The 14461-nt window shown below is 55.5% G+C and overlaps 1 protein-coding gene across 33 annotated transcripts in view; it reads left to right on the top strand.

The window, feature by feature from the left end:
- Nucleotides 1-14461, top strand: part of Acsbg2 (acyl-CoA synthetase bubblegum family member 2) — a 46946-nt gene that overhangs the window by 12968 nt on the left and 19517 nt on the right. For 29 of the 33 annotated variants that reach the window (XR_013047447.1, XR_013047448.1, XR_013047446.1 and 26 more), the window contains 4 exons: nt 8165-8394; nt 12082-12170; nt 12588-12708; nt 13375-13458. Coding sequence is in view for 26 of the 33 variants with exons in the window: in XM_042267362.2 (XP_042123296.1) it covers nt 8165-8394; nt 12082-12170; nt 12588-12708; nt 13375-13458 (524 nt within the window). In the remaining 7 variants the exon portion in view is untranslated. The remainder of the gene's footprint in view (nt 1-8164; nt 8395-12081; nt 12171-12587; nt 12709-13374; nt 13459-14461) is intronic. The other 4 variants (XM_076559795.1, XM_076559796.1, XM_076559797.1 and 1 more) reach the window with 1 other exon arrangement.

Raw genomic sequence — 14461 nt, 5'->3', positions numbered from 1 at the left:
TAAACTGTGAGCTTCTTACCTTCTGCCATCCGGAGAGCTTGGGTGAGCGCAATCAGTTCTGCGCGCTGGGCCGATGTCCCGGGCGGGAGCGACGATGCCCATACCACTTCCGATTCAGTGGTTATAGCTACCCCGGCTCTGCGTTCCCCCTCTTCCAGGAAACTGCTCCCATCTGTGTACCAGACAGCGTCTGGATCCTTAAGCGGCTGATCTGTCAGATCAGGGCGGGTGCCATGTGCTTCGGCTAGAATCTGGAGGCAGTCATGCTCCTCGGAGGGGCTAGGCAGTGGCAGCAAGGTAGCTGGGTTAAGGGAAACTGTCGGCCCGAAATTTACCCGGTCTGAGTCCAGTAGTAAGGCCTGATAGTAAGTCATTCTGGCGTTAGAAAGCCATCTGTCCGGTGGTTGTCGGACCAAGGCCTCCACTGCATGGGAGGCCAGCACAGTCAATGGTTGTCCCAGAGTCAGTTTTCCGGCATCTTTGAGTAATACGGCAATGGCTGCCACCATGCGGAGGCATGGAGGCCACCCTGTAGCCACCGGGTCCAATTTCTTGGACAAGTACGCTACAGGTCTCCTCCAAGGTCCCAGTCTTTGCACCAGTACCCCCTTGGCAACACCTGAGTTCTCATCCACAAAGAGCTCAAAGGGCTTGGTTAGATCTGGCAGACCCAGAGCCGGGGCCTCGAGTAAGGCCTTTTTGATCTGTTGAAACGCTTTCTGATGTTCCTCCTCCCATTGGAACATAGTCTCTGGTTTAGTGAGGGGGTATAATGGGGCTGCCAGTTCGGCAAAGCCAGGAATCCAAAGGCGGCAGTACCCAGCCGTACCCAGGAATTCTCGAACTTGGCGGGGGTTCCGAGGAGGGGGGATGGAGATTATCGTCTCCTTCCTTGCTTCTGTTAACCATCTTTGCCCCCCGCTCAGGGTGTAGCCTAGGTAGGTGACCTTGTCTCGGCATACTTGGGCCTTTTTGGCTGAGGCTCTATAGCCCTTCTGCCCAAGTCTGGCCAGTAAGGCTCGAGTGCCCTCCATGCACTCGGTTCGACTCCTGGCCGCCAGGAGTAGATCATCCACGTACTGGAGCAGAGTCAGGGTTGGGTGTTCGACCCGGAATCCGGCCAGGTCTGCATGTAGGGCCTCATCAAAGAGGGTTGGGCTGTTTTTGAAGCCCTGAGGGAGCCGGGTCCAAGTTAATTGTCCCGAGAGCCCTTTTTCTGGGTCCCTCCATTCAAAAGCGAATAGCAGTTGACTTTGAGGGTGCAGTTTTAAACAAAAGAAGGCATCCTTCAGGTCTAGCACAGTGTACCAGACATGGGTCAGTGGGAGGGTGCTCAGAAGGTTATAGGGGTTAGGCACCGTGGGGTGTATGTCCTCCACCCGCTTATTGACCTCTCTCAAGTCCTGGACCGGCCTGTAGTCTCCTGTCCCCGGTTTCTTAACAGGCAAGAGGGGGGTGTTCCAAGGTGACTGGCAGGGCTTTAACACCCCTTGGTCCAGGAGCCTCCGAATATGGGGCTTGATCCCCTCATGAGCTTCCCGTGACATTGGGTATTGTCTGATTGAAACGGGAGTCGCGGAGGCCTTTAGTGAGATCATCAGCGGCGGCTGATCGCGTGCCAGCCCCAAGCCCCCAGTCTCTGCCCAGGCCTGAGGGAACTCTCTCAGCCAGTTCTGTAGCTCCTCAGGTGATTTCTCCGGGGGTTCTGCCTCAAACAAATGGTATTCTTCCTCTAAACTGAGGGCAAGGATTTGTAGGGGGTCTCCTTTAGGACCCGTGACTCTTGGTCCCTTCTCATCAAAGTAGATTTGTGCTTTCAATTTGGTTAGTAGGTCCCGTCCTAACAGCGGATGGGGGCATTCAGGTATATGCAGGAAGGAGTGAGTTACTTGCCCTGATGCCAGTTGGACTTTTCTCTCGGCAGTCCAGTAGTACCTCTTGTTTCCAGTTGCCCCCTGCACCAGTGCAGAATGCCGGCTAAGAGGCACTCCGGCATGGGTTAGGACTGAATGTTCGGCACCAGTATCAACCAGGAAGGTCACGGGCTGCCCCCCGATCTTGAGGGTTATCCTAGGCTCGGGGGGGGGGGGGCTCCTGGCCTCGACTCCCCTAGTCCTCTAGACTAAGGAGGTCCACGGTTTTGGGCTTGGGTCGGCGGGGTCCTTGTGGCTTCTTGGGGCAGTCTCGGGCCCAGTGTCCCTTCTCCTTACAGTAAGCACATTGATCTTTATCAAGGGGTGGCCTCCTTCGCTCTCCCGACCTATCTCCCTCTCTCCGCTGTCCCTGAGACACAACGGCGGCCAAAACCTTTTTCATTTCCCTATGCTGTTTCTTGTCCCTTTCCTCTTGTTTCTGCCATCTCCTTTCCTCACGCTCCTCAGGAGTTTCTCTCTTATTGAACACTTTCTCTGCTTCCTTCAATAAATCTGGCAAACCTAGCGTCTGCAAACTTTCCAACCGCTGCAATTTGGTTCGGATATCTGAGCTAGACTGGTATATAAATGACAGGATGACACCTGGTGCTTGCCCTGGGTCTTCTGGATCATACGGAGTGTACATCCTATAAGCCTCCTTCAGCCTCTCTAAAAATGCAGCGGGTGATTCTTCCTTTCCCTGTATCACATTCCTTACCTGAGCCAAATTGGTAGGCCTTCTGGCGGCCGCTCGGAGACCCGATAAGAGCAACTGGCGATAGAGACGTAGATGCTCCCTACCTTCAGGTGTATTGAAGTCCCAGTCTGGGCGGGTCAAGGGAAAAGCTGCATCGATGATATTTGGGAGTTGGGTTGGCCTCCCGTCATCGCCCAGAACCTGCTTCCGGGCCTCCAGGAAAACTCTCTGCTTTTCCTCCACTGTTAAGAGGGTCTGCAGGAGCTGCTGACAGTCGTCCCAAGTCGGCCTGTGAGTCACTAGGATGGACTCAATTAGGCCGGTCAAGGCAACAGGATCCCTGGAGAAAGGGGGATTATGTTGTTTCCAATTATAAAGGTCTGAGGCAGAAAAGGGCCAATATTGTAACTGATGGTTGGGTCCTTCCCGAAGCGGGAAGGCCTTGGACTCAGTGGGGGGGCCGGCTCGGCGGCCCCTGAGGCGGCCCACGATGGGGGACTGGACTGTTTCTTTTTCTTCCTCCGAGTCCCCGGCGAGCGGGGTCATCACGGGGGGGGGGGGGGGGCGGCCGCCGGGGAGGTCGCATCCGGCGTCGCGACTGGAGCCACCGCGGGCACAGCCGCCGGGGCCGCGGCCGGCACCGCGGCAGGGGCCGCCGCGGGTGACGCTGGGGGGGTCGGCTGGTAGGGTGGCGGTTCATTTACCAGAAGGTCTACGAGAGGAGAGTTAGGGTCAGGGGGAAGGACAGGGGGCTTGGAAGGCTCCCTGTGGGGAAGGACTGGGTAGAGAGAAGAAAGGGGGTTAGGAGGCGCCGAAGGCTGGGGAGTGAGAGGGGGTTGTGGGAGGAAGGGCTTGACCCAGGGGAATGGTTTTTCAACCAGGGATCTCCAAATGGCGATGTAGGGAACCTGGTCTGGATGCCCATGGGGGCTGGGGGCAAACACCTTCCTCTCAACCTGTGAAATGAGAGAGAGATTAAATGACCCTTCCCGTGGCCATCCTACATTCATCATGACCCATTCGGCCTCACAGAGGGTCATCCATTTATTTTTCTTGATGACTACACCTTCATCGCTCCCCCGGCCTTTGACGTCCGACCAATGGTCAGTAGTTAGGCTCAAGGGGGTAACGACAGTCTGTCCCATATTAATTCCTGGATGGAGAAGGATTAGACAAAGAACACAAAACAAACCGACAACACAAACAAGAGACAGTTTCGCTGCGCGGCTCTGGTGTAAAACCGAAAGCAAAAACTCAGATGGGGGCACGGAGTGTTTGAATTCTCTGTCCCCTGCCAGTACCACGTATCCTTCTGATACGGGGGTGGCCCCGAAAAACCGTGCCCCAGAGGGGACTTCAAACCGTGCCCCAGAGGGGACTTCAAACCGTGCCCCAGAGGGGACTTCAGACCGTGCCCCAGAGGGGACTTCCCGTGCCCCAGAGGGGACTTCAGACCGTGCCCCAGAGGGGACTTCAGACCGTGCCCCTGAGGGGACTTCAGACCGTGCCCCAGAGGGGACTTCAGAGACCCGTGGAACGTCTTCCAGGGTTGCAGTGGCGAAGTCTGAGCCCGTCGGCTCCTTCAGCCCCACTGACACCGACAGATTCAGGCGCGCAAACAGACAACATTCAACATTCAGACAAACCGACAACACTCAGACAGGACAGAGATGACATACACCAAGGCCGGCCGGCTTACCTCCTGACAGTGGGTCGGTGGTCCCGAGGCGGGGGGGGGGGTCTCCTATCCCGGACGAGCCCCCAAATGAAAGACCCCCGAAGGCAGTCTTCCCTCTGGAGAGACCCTCGCCCCGAGATCACACCGAGACCACAAGTCAGATGCAAACAGCAAGAGGCTTTATTCAGGAACACGGGTACCCGGGGCAACACAGTCCCTCAAGAGGCTCAAGAGACTGGCGCGCCGACGGGCTGGAGTGGAGGGTTTTTATAGGGTCTGGCAGCAGGAGCACGAGGAGCATGGTTTACAGGGTTCTGATTGGACGATTCAAATGAGGCCAGGTTCAAACTCAGGACAGTTTGTGGTTTTTCCCCCGAGCTCGACACGCCTGTTGACTTGGTTACAAGTTGTTTTTCTGACCTATAGTACCCTGTTCTGGGGCCAGGTGGCCGACCGTAGATACCCCGTGCTTTTCAGACCTTACTCGAAATGGCGTTAGGCTAAGCTAGTATGCTGGGGTCTTTCAATCCAAGACCAGTTTTAACAAAACATACTGTGGCCCCGTTATTCATACATACATTCCAACAGAAAGATGAAAAAAAACTTTCCCAGGAAACTGTGTCAGCTGACCAACTTAAAAATCTTAAAATAAGAGTTTACAGTATAGAGCAGCATGTAAGAAACCATAAGAATGACAGGCGTTTCCTGGCCGTGGTGGTGGAGGAGGAGGCGGAGGAGGCAGAGGCGGCAGTGACGCCCATTGGGCGTTTGTCCGTCCAGGCACGAGCAGCAACGCCTCTCGCATTCTCATGCATTGGAGCATGGAGCTGGTGCTGTAGAGAAAACTGGGAGCCCGAGTAGCAGCAGAGCCCGAAAGAAGGACCCCCCCCCTTACCCCCAGGCTGCAGCATGGCGGCCCCGCCGCAGCGGTGGGAGGCAGCGAACACAGGACAATCGGGAGGAGGAGACACTTTGAGCGAAAGTGTGAGACGCCGCCGCCGGCACAGAAGCAGGGAGCAGGCGAGGGAGGCCTCCAGCCGGCAGGGGCCCAAGCCGCGGGTCTGCAGGCTGCTGGGAGCGGAGAGCGGACAGGATAGACAGCTGAACAGGAAAGGGGGAGGGCCGGGAGCGCACAGCCCCAGCAGGGCACCCCCTTCCATCTGTTGGATCACTGGTAGAAGTTGCAAAGGTCCCGTGAAATATCGGGGTATGGGGTGCCCGTATGCGGCCCTTTGGATTGAGATGTTGGACCTGTATTGCTGGTAGGCTTTTTCCCGGTGAGTGAGGCAGGAAAAAACAAGATCCAGTGACTTTAGAGTTTCTGGCGACCCAGGAATTGAAGATCGACTGAGGAAGGGCAGGGCCGAGAGCCTAAGCCTGAGAGGTCTGAGAAGCAGGTCTCACTCGTGGGGAAGGGGGATGGCCAGAGGTGGAGAGGGGGTGCTTACCAGTCATGCCGGTGTTAGGTGCAGGGGCTCAGCAACCCTTCAGTTGGAAAAGTGTCGCTGTTGAAGATTCCAGGGTGCTGGTGTACCTCAGACCGCGCAGGCAGAAGGGAGGAGAGGAACACCATGCAGATGGCGCCCATGTAGATTTTATTGGGGGGACAGAAGAGAGGGGAGTGAGACGGGGCACAGAGCAGCCTGGTGGGAAGAGAGAGAGAAAGGTGGGTGGGGCCTGCCTCTCTCTCTCTCTCTCTCTCTCTCTCTCTCTCTCTCTCTCTCTCTCTCTCTCTCTCTCTCTCTCTTTCCAGACAGGGTTTCTCAGTGTAGCTTTGGAGCCTGTCCTGGATCTTGCACTCTAGCCCAAGGCTGGCCTCAAACTCACAGAGATCCGCCTGCCTCTGCTTCTGGAGTGCTGGGATTAAAGGCGTGAGCCACCACCACCCAGGGGCACCTGCTTCTTAAAGTAGGCTTAGCGCATGCACAAACAGGCTACACAAACATAGGATGATGCTGTGTCAGGACCCTGAGCGGGCCAAGGTATACTGGCAGTGTTCCCAAGGAAGCAGCCAGATGATGCTTAAATGCTAATAGATGCCTGAGACATGAGTTTACTCCCGCCAGGGAGGGAGCCCACAGCAGACCGAAGTGCACACATCACCAAAGTCCTGCTTGGTGAACGTGAGTTTTCCTGGGGTCACTGACAGGCATATGGGTGAGGGGAGACAGCTGCGTCACCAAGGCCCACCCCAGCATGGGTGACGGCTCCCAGAGCTGGGAACCTGGAGTGTATCACACAGCCCGCAGGCCACAGGACAGGCTGGAGAACGAGGTGCCTCAGCTGGTCTGAGCCTCTTCCAGGCAGCTCTGCGACTCCAACAGTATGCCTTGGCAGTCCTTACCGCTAGGTACATCTGTGGAGTGTCTTAGCTAGGGTCTCTGTTGCTGGGATAAACACCTCTTCCAGTTACAGGTCCCAGGCCAGGTTCCTGACATTCAGCCCCGGATGCTGAGCGTGCAGAATTTCCTATCTGAGTTCATGGCACCAAATGATGGGTAAACGGTGCTGGTTATTGGCGGAAAAGTCACGGGCAACGGTCACGACTACGAGTTAAAAAGGGCTTTATCAGAAAGAAGAGGGGATGGGGGTGGGGGGAGCCAGGCTGGCGGGGGAGGGAAGGGGAGCAGAGCAGAGAGCAAACAGAAAGAGAGGGTGGGGTCCGCCTCCGGCTTTTTAAGGCGGGGATTTCGTGACCACGCGTGTTTGCTGATGATGTAAGACAGGAGACGCCAGGCCCCGAGCTGCGCATGTGCAGTCCTGACACTGCCGTCGGCGCTCTGCCGTCTGCCACAGCCTGTGCCAGCTCCTGTGCGGTGTCTCGAGTCCCCATTTGAGACCATGTCTCATGTAGCCCAGGCTGGCCTTGAACGCACTGTGAAGCTAAGGATGACCCAAACTCCTGTGTGTATGTACGCACACCCTAGTGCACCCACATGCATGTAGAGGCCAGGAGGCAATGTTAGGTGTCTTCCTCAGCCACTCCCCTGCCTATCATCTGTCTGTCTGTCTGTCTGTCTATCTATCTATCTATCTATCTATCTATCTATCTATCTATCTATCTCTATCTGTCTGTATGTCTGTCTGTCTGTATCTCTGCCTGTGTGTCTGTGTGTCTGTCTATCTCTTATCTGTCTGTCTGTCTATCTAATCTCTGTCCACCTGTGTGTCTGTCTGTCTGTCTATTTGAGCCAGTGGTTACAGGCCCACTGTAACTGAAAGTTTTCCTGTGTCCACCCAGCTCCCACATCCTTGTGGTCCCACAGCTGCTCAGACCCACATGAACACACAGAGGCTTACATTAATTACGAACTGTATGGCCTATTGGCTCAGGCTTCTCACTAGCAGATCTAACATCTTAAATTAACCCATTTCTATAAATCTGTACTTTGCCATGTGGCTCACGACTTACCAGTATCTACATCTTGCTTTTCATGGCAGCGTCTGGCAGCGTCCTCTGTTCTCTGCCTTTCAACTTCCTCCTCTCTAGTTAGAATGTCCCGCCTAACCCTATTTTGCCTCACCATTGGCCAAACAGCTTTATTTATCAACCAATCAGAGCAACATATTTTCACAACATACAAAAGACATTCCCCCACCAGACCACCATCTGCTCCTGGTTGTTTTTTTGAAACCTGGGCACTTAGGACCTGAACTCATCCTTCCGTGTGTACAGCAAGCCCACACTGACTCAGCTGCTGTGGTCCCCTGAGCACTGAGCCGATCAACAGGAGCCACCGTGCCTGGCTCCGTCTCCAGGACAGCCAGGGCTACAGAGGAATCCTGTCTCAAAAACAAAACAAAACAAAACAAATTGGCCCGGTGTACACCGAGCCCCCGTCCACGCAGCACCACCCACGCCTGTGACTCTTACAGCTCCCCTCAGGCTGTGGAACACTCACTGTGACGGAGAGGTGCTCCTGAGGCTCTCCAGACACGGGCCAGGCCATGAGACCCCGATGACCATCCCCGAGCTCTTTCAGGAGTCCGTTGAGCGGTTTGGCGCGTACCCAGCCCTGGCCTCGAAGAACGGCAAAAAGTGGGACACACTGACATTCAGCCAGTTCTATGATGCGTGCCGCAAGGCAGCCAGATCTCTGATCAAGGTGAGCATCTCCCTCCACCAGCCATTCAGGAGCAGTGGTCCATCCAGTGGGGGGCAGGCTCTGGGATCCCAGCATGCGGAGAGCTGAGGCAAGAGGGCCCTAAGTTCTGAGCCAGACTGGGGTGCTGAAACCCCACCTGCCTCAGAAAACAAACGAAAAGTTAAAAAGAAGCTGAGAGGAACCTCAGCGACCAGAGTGGTCTCTTGGCGTGCACAATGTGTGCGCTCCATCCTCAGTACCATGAAAACCAGGCATGGTGGTGCACACCTGTCACCCTCACTCAGGAAAGGCAGGAGGGCTGGGAGTTCAAGGTCATCCTCTGCAACAGAGCATGCCAGAGTCTAGCCTGGGCTACTTGAGGAAACACCATGTCCAAGGCAACTTATGAACAGAAGCATTTAATTGGGTCTGGCTTACAATCTCAGAAGGTTAGTCCATGATCATCATGGTGGGGAGCACACAGAATGCATGTTGCTGGAGCAGTAGCTGAGAGTTTACATGCTATGGGAAGCTGGGGGCCGAGCACAAGGCTTGGCCTGGAGTGGACCTTTGAAACCTCAGAGCCCACCCCAGTGACACACCTCCTCCAACAAGACCACACCTCCTAATCCTCCCCAAACCGTTCCACCAACTGGGGACCAGGCCTTCAAACATGAGCCTCTGGGGGCCGTTCTCATTCAGCCACCACTCCCTGACCCATAGGCTTGCGGCCATACCATAATGCAATGCTTCAGCCCAACTTCAGAAGTCCACGTAGTCTTCTGTCACAGTCTTAACACTGTTTCAAATCCAAAGTCTCTCCTGAGACCCAAAGCAGTCTCTTAACTGTAGAATCAAAGCAGGGATCACATACTTCCAGCACACAGTGACTCATAGCCTACATTATCATTCCAAAAGTGAGCAAAGACTGCACCAAGAAGGACGGAAGCCGGATGGGGACTCCGTATCCTGTCACCCGGTGTCAGAGAGCTTGGAGGCTCTTTGGGGCTCTTCTCTTTCCGGCTTCAGTGACAACAGCACACTTCTCTCCCTCAGGCTGCTTCCCTGCCTGACCTGCCCTCTCCTCAGCAGGTGTCCCATAGTTCTGGCATCGCCATCATCCTGGGTCCTGGGTTCTCCAGTACAATCCCGGCCTCACTGTCCCAGCCTCTCTGCAGGGACTCTCCTGCCACATGCCTGGCCTTGGCTTCCCTTAGCCACAGAGAGAGTCCATGACCACTTTATTCCTGTGCCCCTCACGACTCTACCACAGCCGTATGGCTGATGCTGCCAAGTCCCGCTGCCTGCGTGGGGTGGGCCCTGCCACCCCAGACCTATGCATGCATGCATGCATGCATGCATGCGCTTGGACTCATTGCTGCTTGCTTCGTTGCACAAGCCTTCCGTTCATTCCTTTCTCGGCTGCAGGACTGAAGACACCAATCCTCCATTTCCAGCATCAGGCTTTTCTTGTTTCTCCTGCCCTTGAGCACAGGGCTTGGCCCCAACATCATGCTTCCTGATGCTGCTCAGTGCACATCTTGTGTTTCTCTTTGCCTTGCTCACTCCTTGTAGACCTGCTTAGGTCACTGACAGCCATACGACACAGTCAGTCTTAGGCTGCCTTGAAATCGCCTTTGCCCACAACGTTGGCCCAGATCTCTTCACGTTAGCCTCAGGCAGAAAGCAGCCACATTCTTCACCAAAATATCCTAAGAATGGTCTCTGGCCCTGTTGCTAATATTGTTCCCCTCTGAAACGCCTTGAGCTAGGCCCTCATAGTCTACAGTCTCCCAGCACCACTGTCTTCCAAGACCCTCCTAGGATGGCCCATTAAGGCCCACTTAAAGCGTTGAGCCACTTCCCTATCTGGCCTGTCACAGCTGTACCCTGCTCCCCGTTACCAACTTCTGTCTCGGTCAGTGTTCTGTTGCTGTGAAGAGACGCCATGACCAAGGAAACTCTTATACCGGAAAGCATTTCACTGGGGGCTTGCTTACGGTTTCAGAGGCTTAGTCCACAACCATGGTGGAGAACAGACAGGTGCCGGAGCAGTAGCCGAGACTTTTACATCCTGATCCACAGGCAGAGGGAGAAGGAGTGAGACTGGGCTGAGGTGGACTTTTGAACCCTCCAAGCCCACTCCAGTGACACCCCTCCTCCAACAAAGCCACACCCCAGACCCTTCCCAAACAGTTCTACTACTTGGGCCCAAGCATTCAGACATATGGACCTATGGGGACCATTCTCATTCAGACAGCATAGTACGTCAGTCTAATGTTAAAGCCTGGGGCCAGAGCAGCGCTCAGCAGCCGAGGACTCGCTCTTCCCGCTCTTCCCGAGGACATGTTTGGTTCCCAGCAGTGGCTCACAGCCACCTACAACTTCAGGGAACTCACACCTCTGGCTTCCGTGGGCAGCTGTATGCAAATGCACACACCCACATGCACACACACATCCTCACGATTAAAACTAAGGACATGAAGAAGGGTGGATCCTGGGTTCCCCTCCAGCAGCCTGGCCTGTATGGCGAGCTCCAGGGACCTTGTCTGGAAAGATATAAAGGTGTGGACTAGGGCCATGCTCCCCAGAGGGGCCACACTCCTTGGACCTTTCCCAGCAAGAACAAAGACCTGAGCTTGAGTCCCTAGAACGGATGTCAAAAGCCAGGTGTGGCTGCGTGTTCTTGCAGGCCCCCAGCCAGTGGGTGAGCAGAGGCTCATCCCAAAGGCTCACAGCTGTGGCTGCATGTTCCTGCAGCCCCCAAGCATGTGGGTGAACACAGGCTGATTCCAAAAGCTCACTGGCCTGGTCCAGTGGGAGACCTCTCTCAACACAGGGGCAGAGAAAAATGTGAGGTTCTGCCCCGGCCTCCTGCACACCCATACACCCAGATGGATGGCATGTGAGCAATAACACCTGAGGACACCCTCTGTGTGCACACACATGCACAGGTATGCACAACATTCATACACATTTCCTATGAATTAGATAGAGAATTGGTAGACCACCCAGAACTTCTAAGTATGTGCTCGGAGGAGTCAAGATTGGGCCTTAAAAGAACATCCATACATCTGTATCCGCTACAGCACTGTTCACACCAGCCAAGTGCCCAGTTCTGGTGCATAAGAAAGTGGGATGTGTCTGTGCCGTGGCATATCATGCAGCCTTGAAAACAGGGGAACCTGATACACGGAACTACGTGGAGGCCCCGGGCCAGGACTCAGTGACATGAACCTTACACAGAGGACACACACTGCAGGATCTCACCCCAAGAGGTTCCTAGAGCCATCAGACTGACAGCGTCAGGAAGTGGGGTGTGGGTGCCAAGGCCTGGGGAGGGACGGAGTTAGTGTCAAATGGGGGCGGAGATTGATGTGGGGAAAATGGAAAATTCTGGAAGCGGACGGTAGAAATGGCTGTACGTAGAGCCAAGTGGACGTGCTTCCTAGCCTGACTCACACACCGAGAAATTGACAGCTAAAGCAGTGAGTTCAGTGCCGCGTGGACTTCATCACGCGGATGCATGGAGGAAGGAGAGTGAGCTCATGGCACCCGAGTGCAGGCTGGACAGCAGCTTCCCGCCCGCCCGCTCGGTGCAGCCAGCCTCCTCACGATCAGGCCTGAGGAGGAGTGGGCATGCCCAGGAGCTGGAGTGGGCATGCCCAGGAGCTGACGGCTGCTGCCTTCTGGTTTTGCTCCCTCCAGCTGGGACTGCAGCGCTTCCATGGCGTCGGCATCCTGGGCTTTAACTCCAGTGAGTGGGTCATCGGTGCCATTGGGGCCATCCTGGCTGGGTATGTTCCACCCTTGGGGTCGTGTTGATGAACTGGCTGCTCAGTGTTGGGTCTGGGAGTCACACAAATATTGAGGATAAGGCCACCAAAGTTAAATGAGCAGAGGCAACTTGATTAAAAAGAATAAATTCTGGGAAGAGCACCGGCTGCTCTTGCAGACCAGGTTCGGTTCCCAGCATGCATGTGGCAGCTCTTGCAGACCAGGTTTGATTCCCAGCACGCATGTGGCAGCTCACAACCATCTGTATTTTCAACTCCAGGGATCCGACATCCCCTCCCGCCACTGTGGACCCTTTACACATGCACAGACAGACATGCAGACAAAATACCCACATACATAAAAGATCTTTTAGGAAAGAATGAATCCTTTCCAAAGCACTCAGTCTGTACAGGACTGAGCGGGTCCTGTGTCCCCAGGGGCCTCTGTGTTGGCATTTACGCCACCAACTCGGCAGAGGCCTGCCAGTATGTCATCGGGCATGCCAGAGTGAACATTCTGCTGGTGGAGAATGACCAACAGCTGCAGAAAATCCTGTCGGTGAGTGAGCCTCGAGGTGGGCGCTGGGTGCACCGTGTGAGGCGGGGAGCAGGGGGGTTCCCAGGCCTGTCAGCTCACTCCCCAGCCTCCACCTGTGGGCGTCAGAGGCGAGCAGGCGGGGCTCGGGCAACCCCAGGGCTGCCCTGGTGACGTTTACTCTCTTCTTATTTTTAATGGATGTTACAGACACACCTTCGCGCTCACACGCGCTCAGCTGCCCAGCACCTGCCCGGGGTTGGCAGGATGATCTGGAGGGAGGGTGCTCAGCAGCAGCACAGGGGACCCCTGGCCAGTCAGTCAGTGCGAGGCTCTGCCTCAGAAGATGACCTAAACTCCTGATCCTCCTGCCTCCACCTCCTGAGCGCTGGCATGTGCTGGCATGTGCCACCACACCTAATTGATGCGGTGCTGGGTACAGGCCCCAGGGCTTTGTGAATGCCCAGTGAATGTTCTGCCCACCGAGCACAGCCCCAGCCTTGATTTTTAAAAATTACTTTCTTTTTTTAAAAATGCACATTTATTTATGTATGTATCGTGTGCGGGTGCGCGCATGGCACGGTGTGTTGAGGGCAGAGAACGGCTTTATGGGGTCGGCGCTGCTCTGTCACCGTGCGCAGGCGCCTTTACCTGCGCCCCAGGACCCTGAGCCCACAGGAACTCTTCCAGATTCCACCGGACAAGATGGAGCCTGTGAAAGCCATCGTGCAGTACAAGCAGCCATTGGAGGAACGCGTCAGGAACCTGTACTCAGTGAGTGCCGAGGGGCGGGGCCAGAGAGGTGGAGCCTGTGGGGGGGGGCAGAGAGGTGGAGCCTGCGAGAGGGGCGGGCCCGGCGGGGCGGGGCCTAGAGAGGTGGAGCCCGTGGGAGGGGAGGGGCCTAAAGAGGTGGAGACTGTGGGAGGGGTGGGGCCTAGAGAGGTGGAGCCTTGGGAGGGGCGGGGCCTAGAGAGGTGGAGCCTTGAGGCGGGGCGAGAGGGGTGAGGCCTAGAGAGGTGGAGCCTTGGGAGGGGCCTAGAGAGGTGGGGCCTTGGGAGGGGCGGGGCCTAGAGAGGTGGGGCTTGGGGGCGGGGCCTGGAGAGGTGGGGCCTTGGGTGGAGCCTTGGGAGGGGCGGGGCCTGTAGGAGGGCAGGACCTGGAGTCTGGCGGAAGTAGTAGGTGGGGCCACAGAGGTTCATGCGCAGTGAGTGGGCATGGACTCCTTGAACTGTGTAAGGTGGCGCTCTACAGGAGTGGGTGGGGCCCCTGAGGAAAGTGGGCGTGGGACGGGGACAGTGTGGTGGGGGTGATTAGTGGCAGCTGTGTCCTGTCCTTGCTGTGATCCCTCAGCCCCAAACCAGCAGATGAAGGCAGGAACTCATTCTGTGCCAACTTGGTGTACATTGAGAGTTCCAGGACAAGTCCGGGGTGGTGGCGCACGCCTTTAATCCCAGCACTTGTGAGGCAGAGGCCACCCTGGTCTACAGAGTTAGTCCCAGGTCAGCCAGGGCTACATAGAGAGACCCTGTCTCAAATAAACAAGTAAATATAAAACGAAAATACTTAATCTTTTTAGTGGCAACACTTAAGATTTAGTCTCCACACAATTTCTGAACATATAAGTCATTATTTTAAATTTCAATATTTTTCTTATGTCCAAGTTATAATCTATTATGTGTATCCAGAGTTATAAATATTTGCTCTAGCTGCTGGATCTTCCAGGCACCAGCCCGCAATCGCAGGTCACTAGAGACTCCCGTCACTACAGCAACAGTTC

The sequence above is a fragment of the Peromyscus maniculatus genome, chromosome 22 (assembly GCF_049852395.1).
Source record: "Peromyscus maniculatus bairdii isolate BWxNUB_F1_BW_parent chromosome 22, HU_Pman_BW_mat_3.1, whole genome shotgun sequence".
NCBI lineage: Eukaryota > Metazoa > Chordata > Mammalia > Rodentia > Cricetidae > Peromyscus > Peromyscus maniculatus.
Note: the sequence above shows the minus strand (reverse complement) of the source record. Positions and strands in the feature narration are given on the sequence as shown.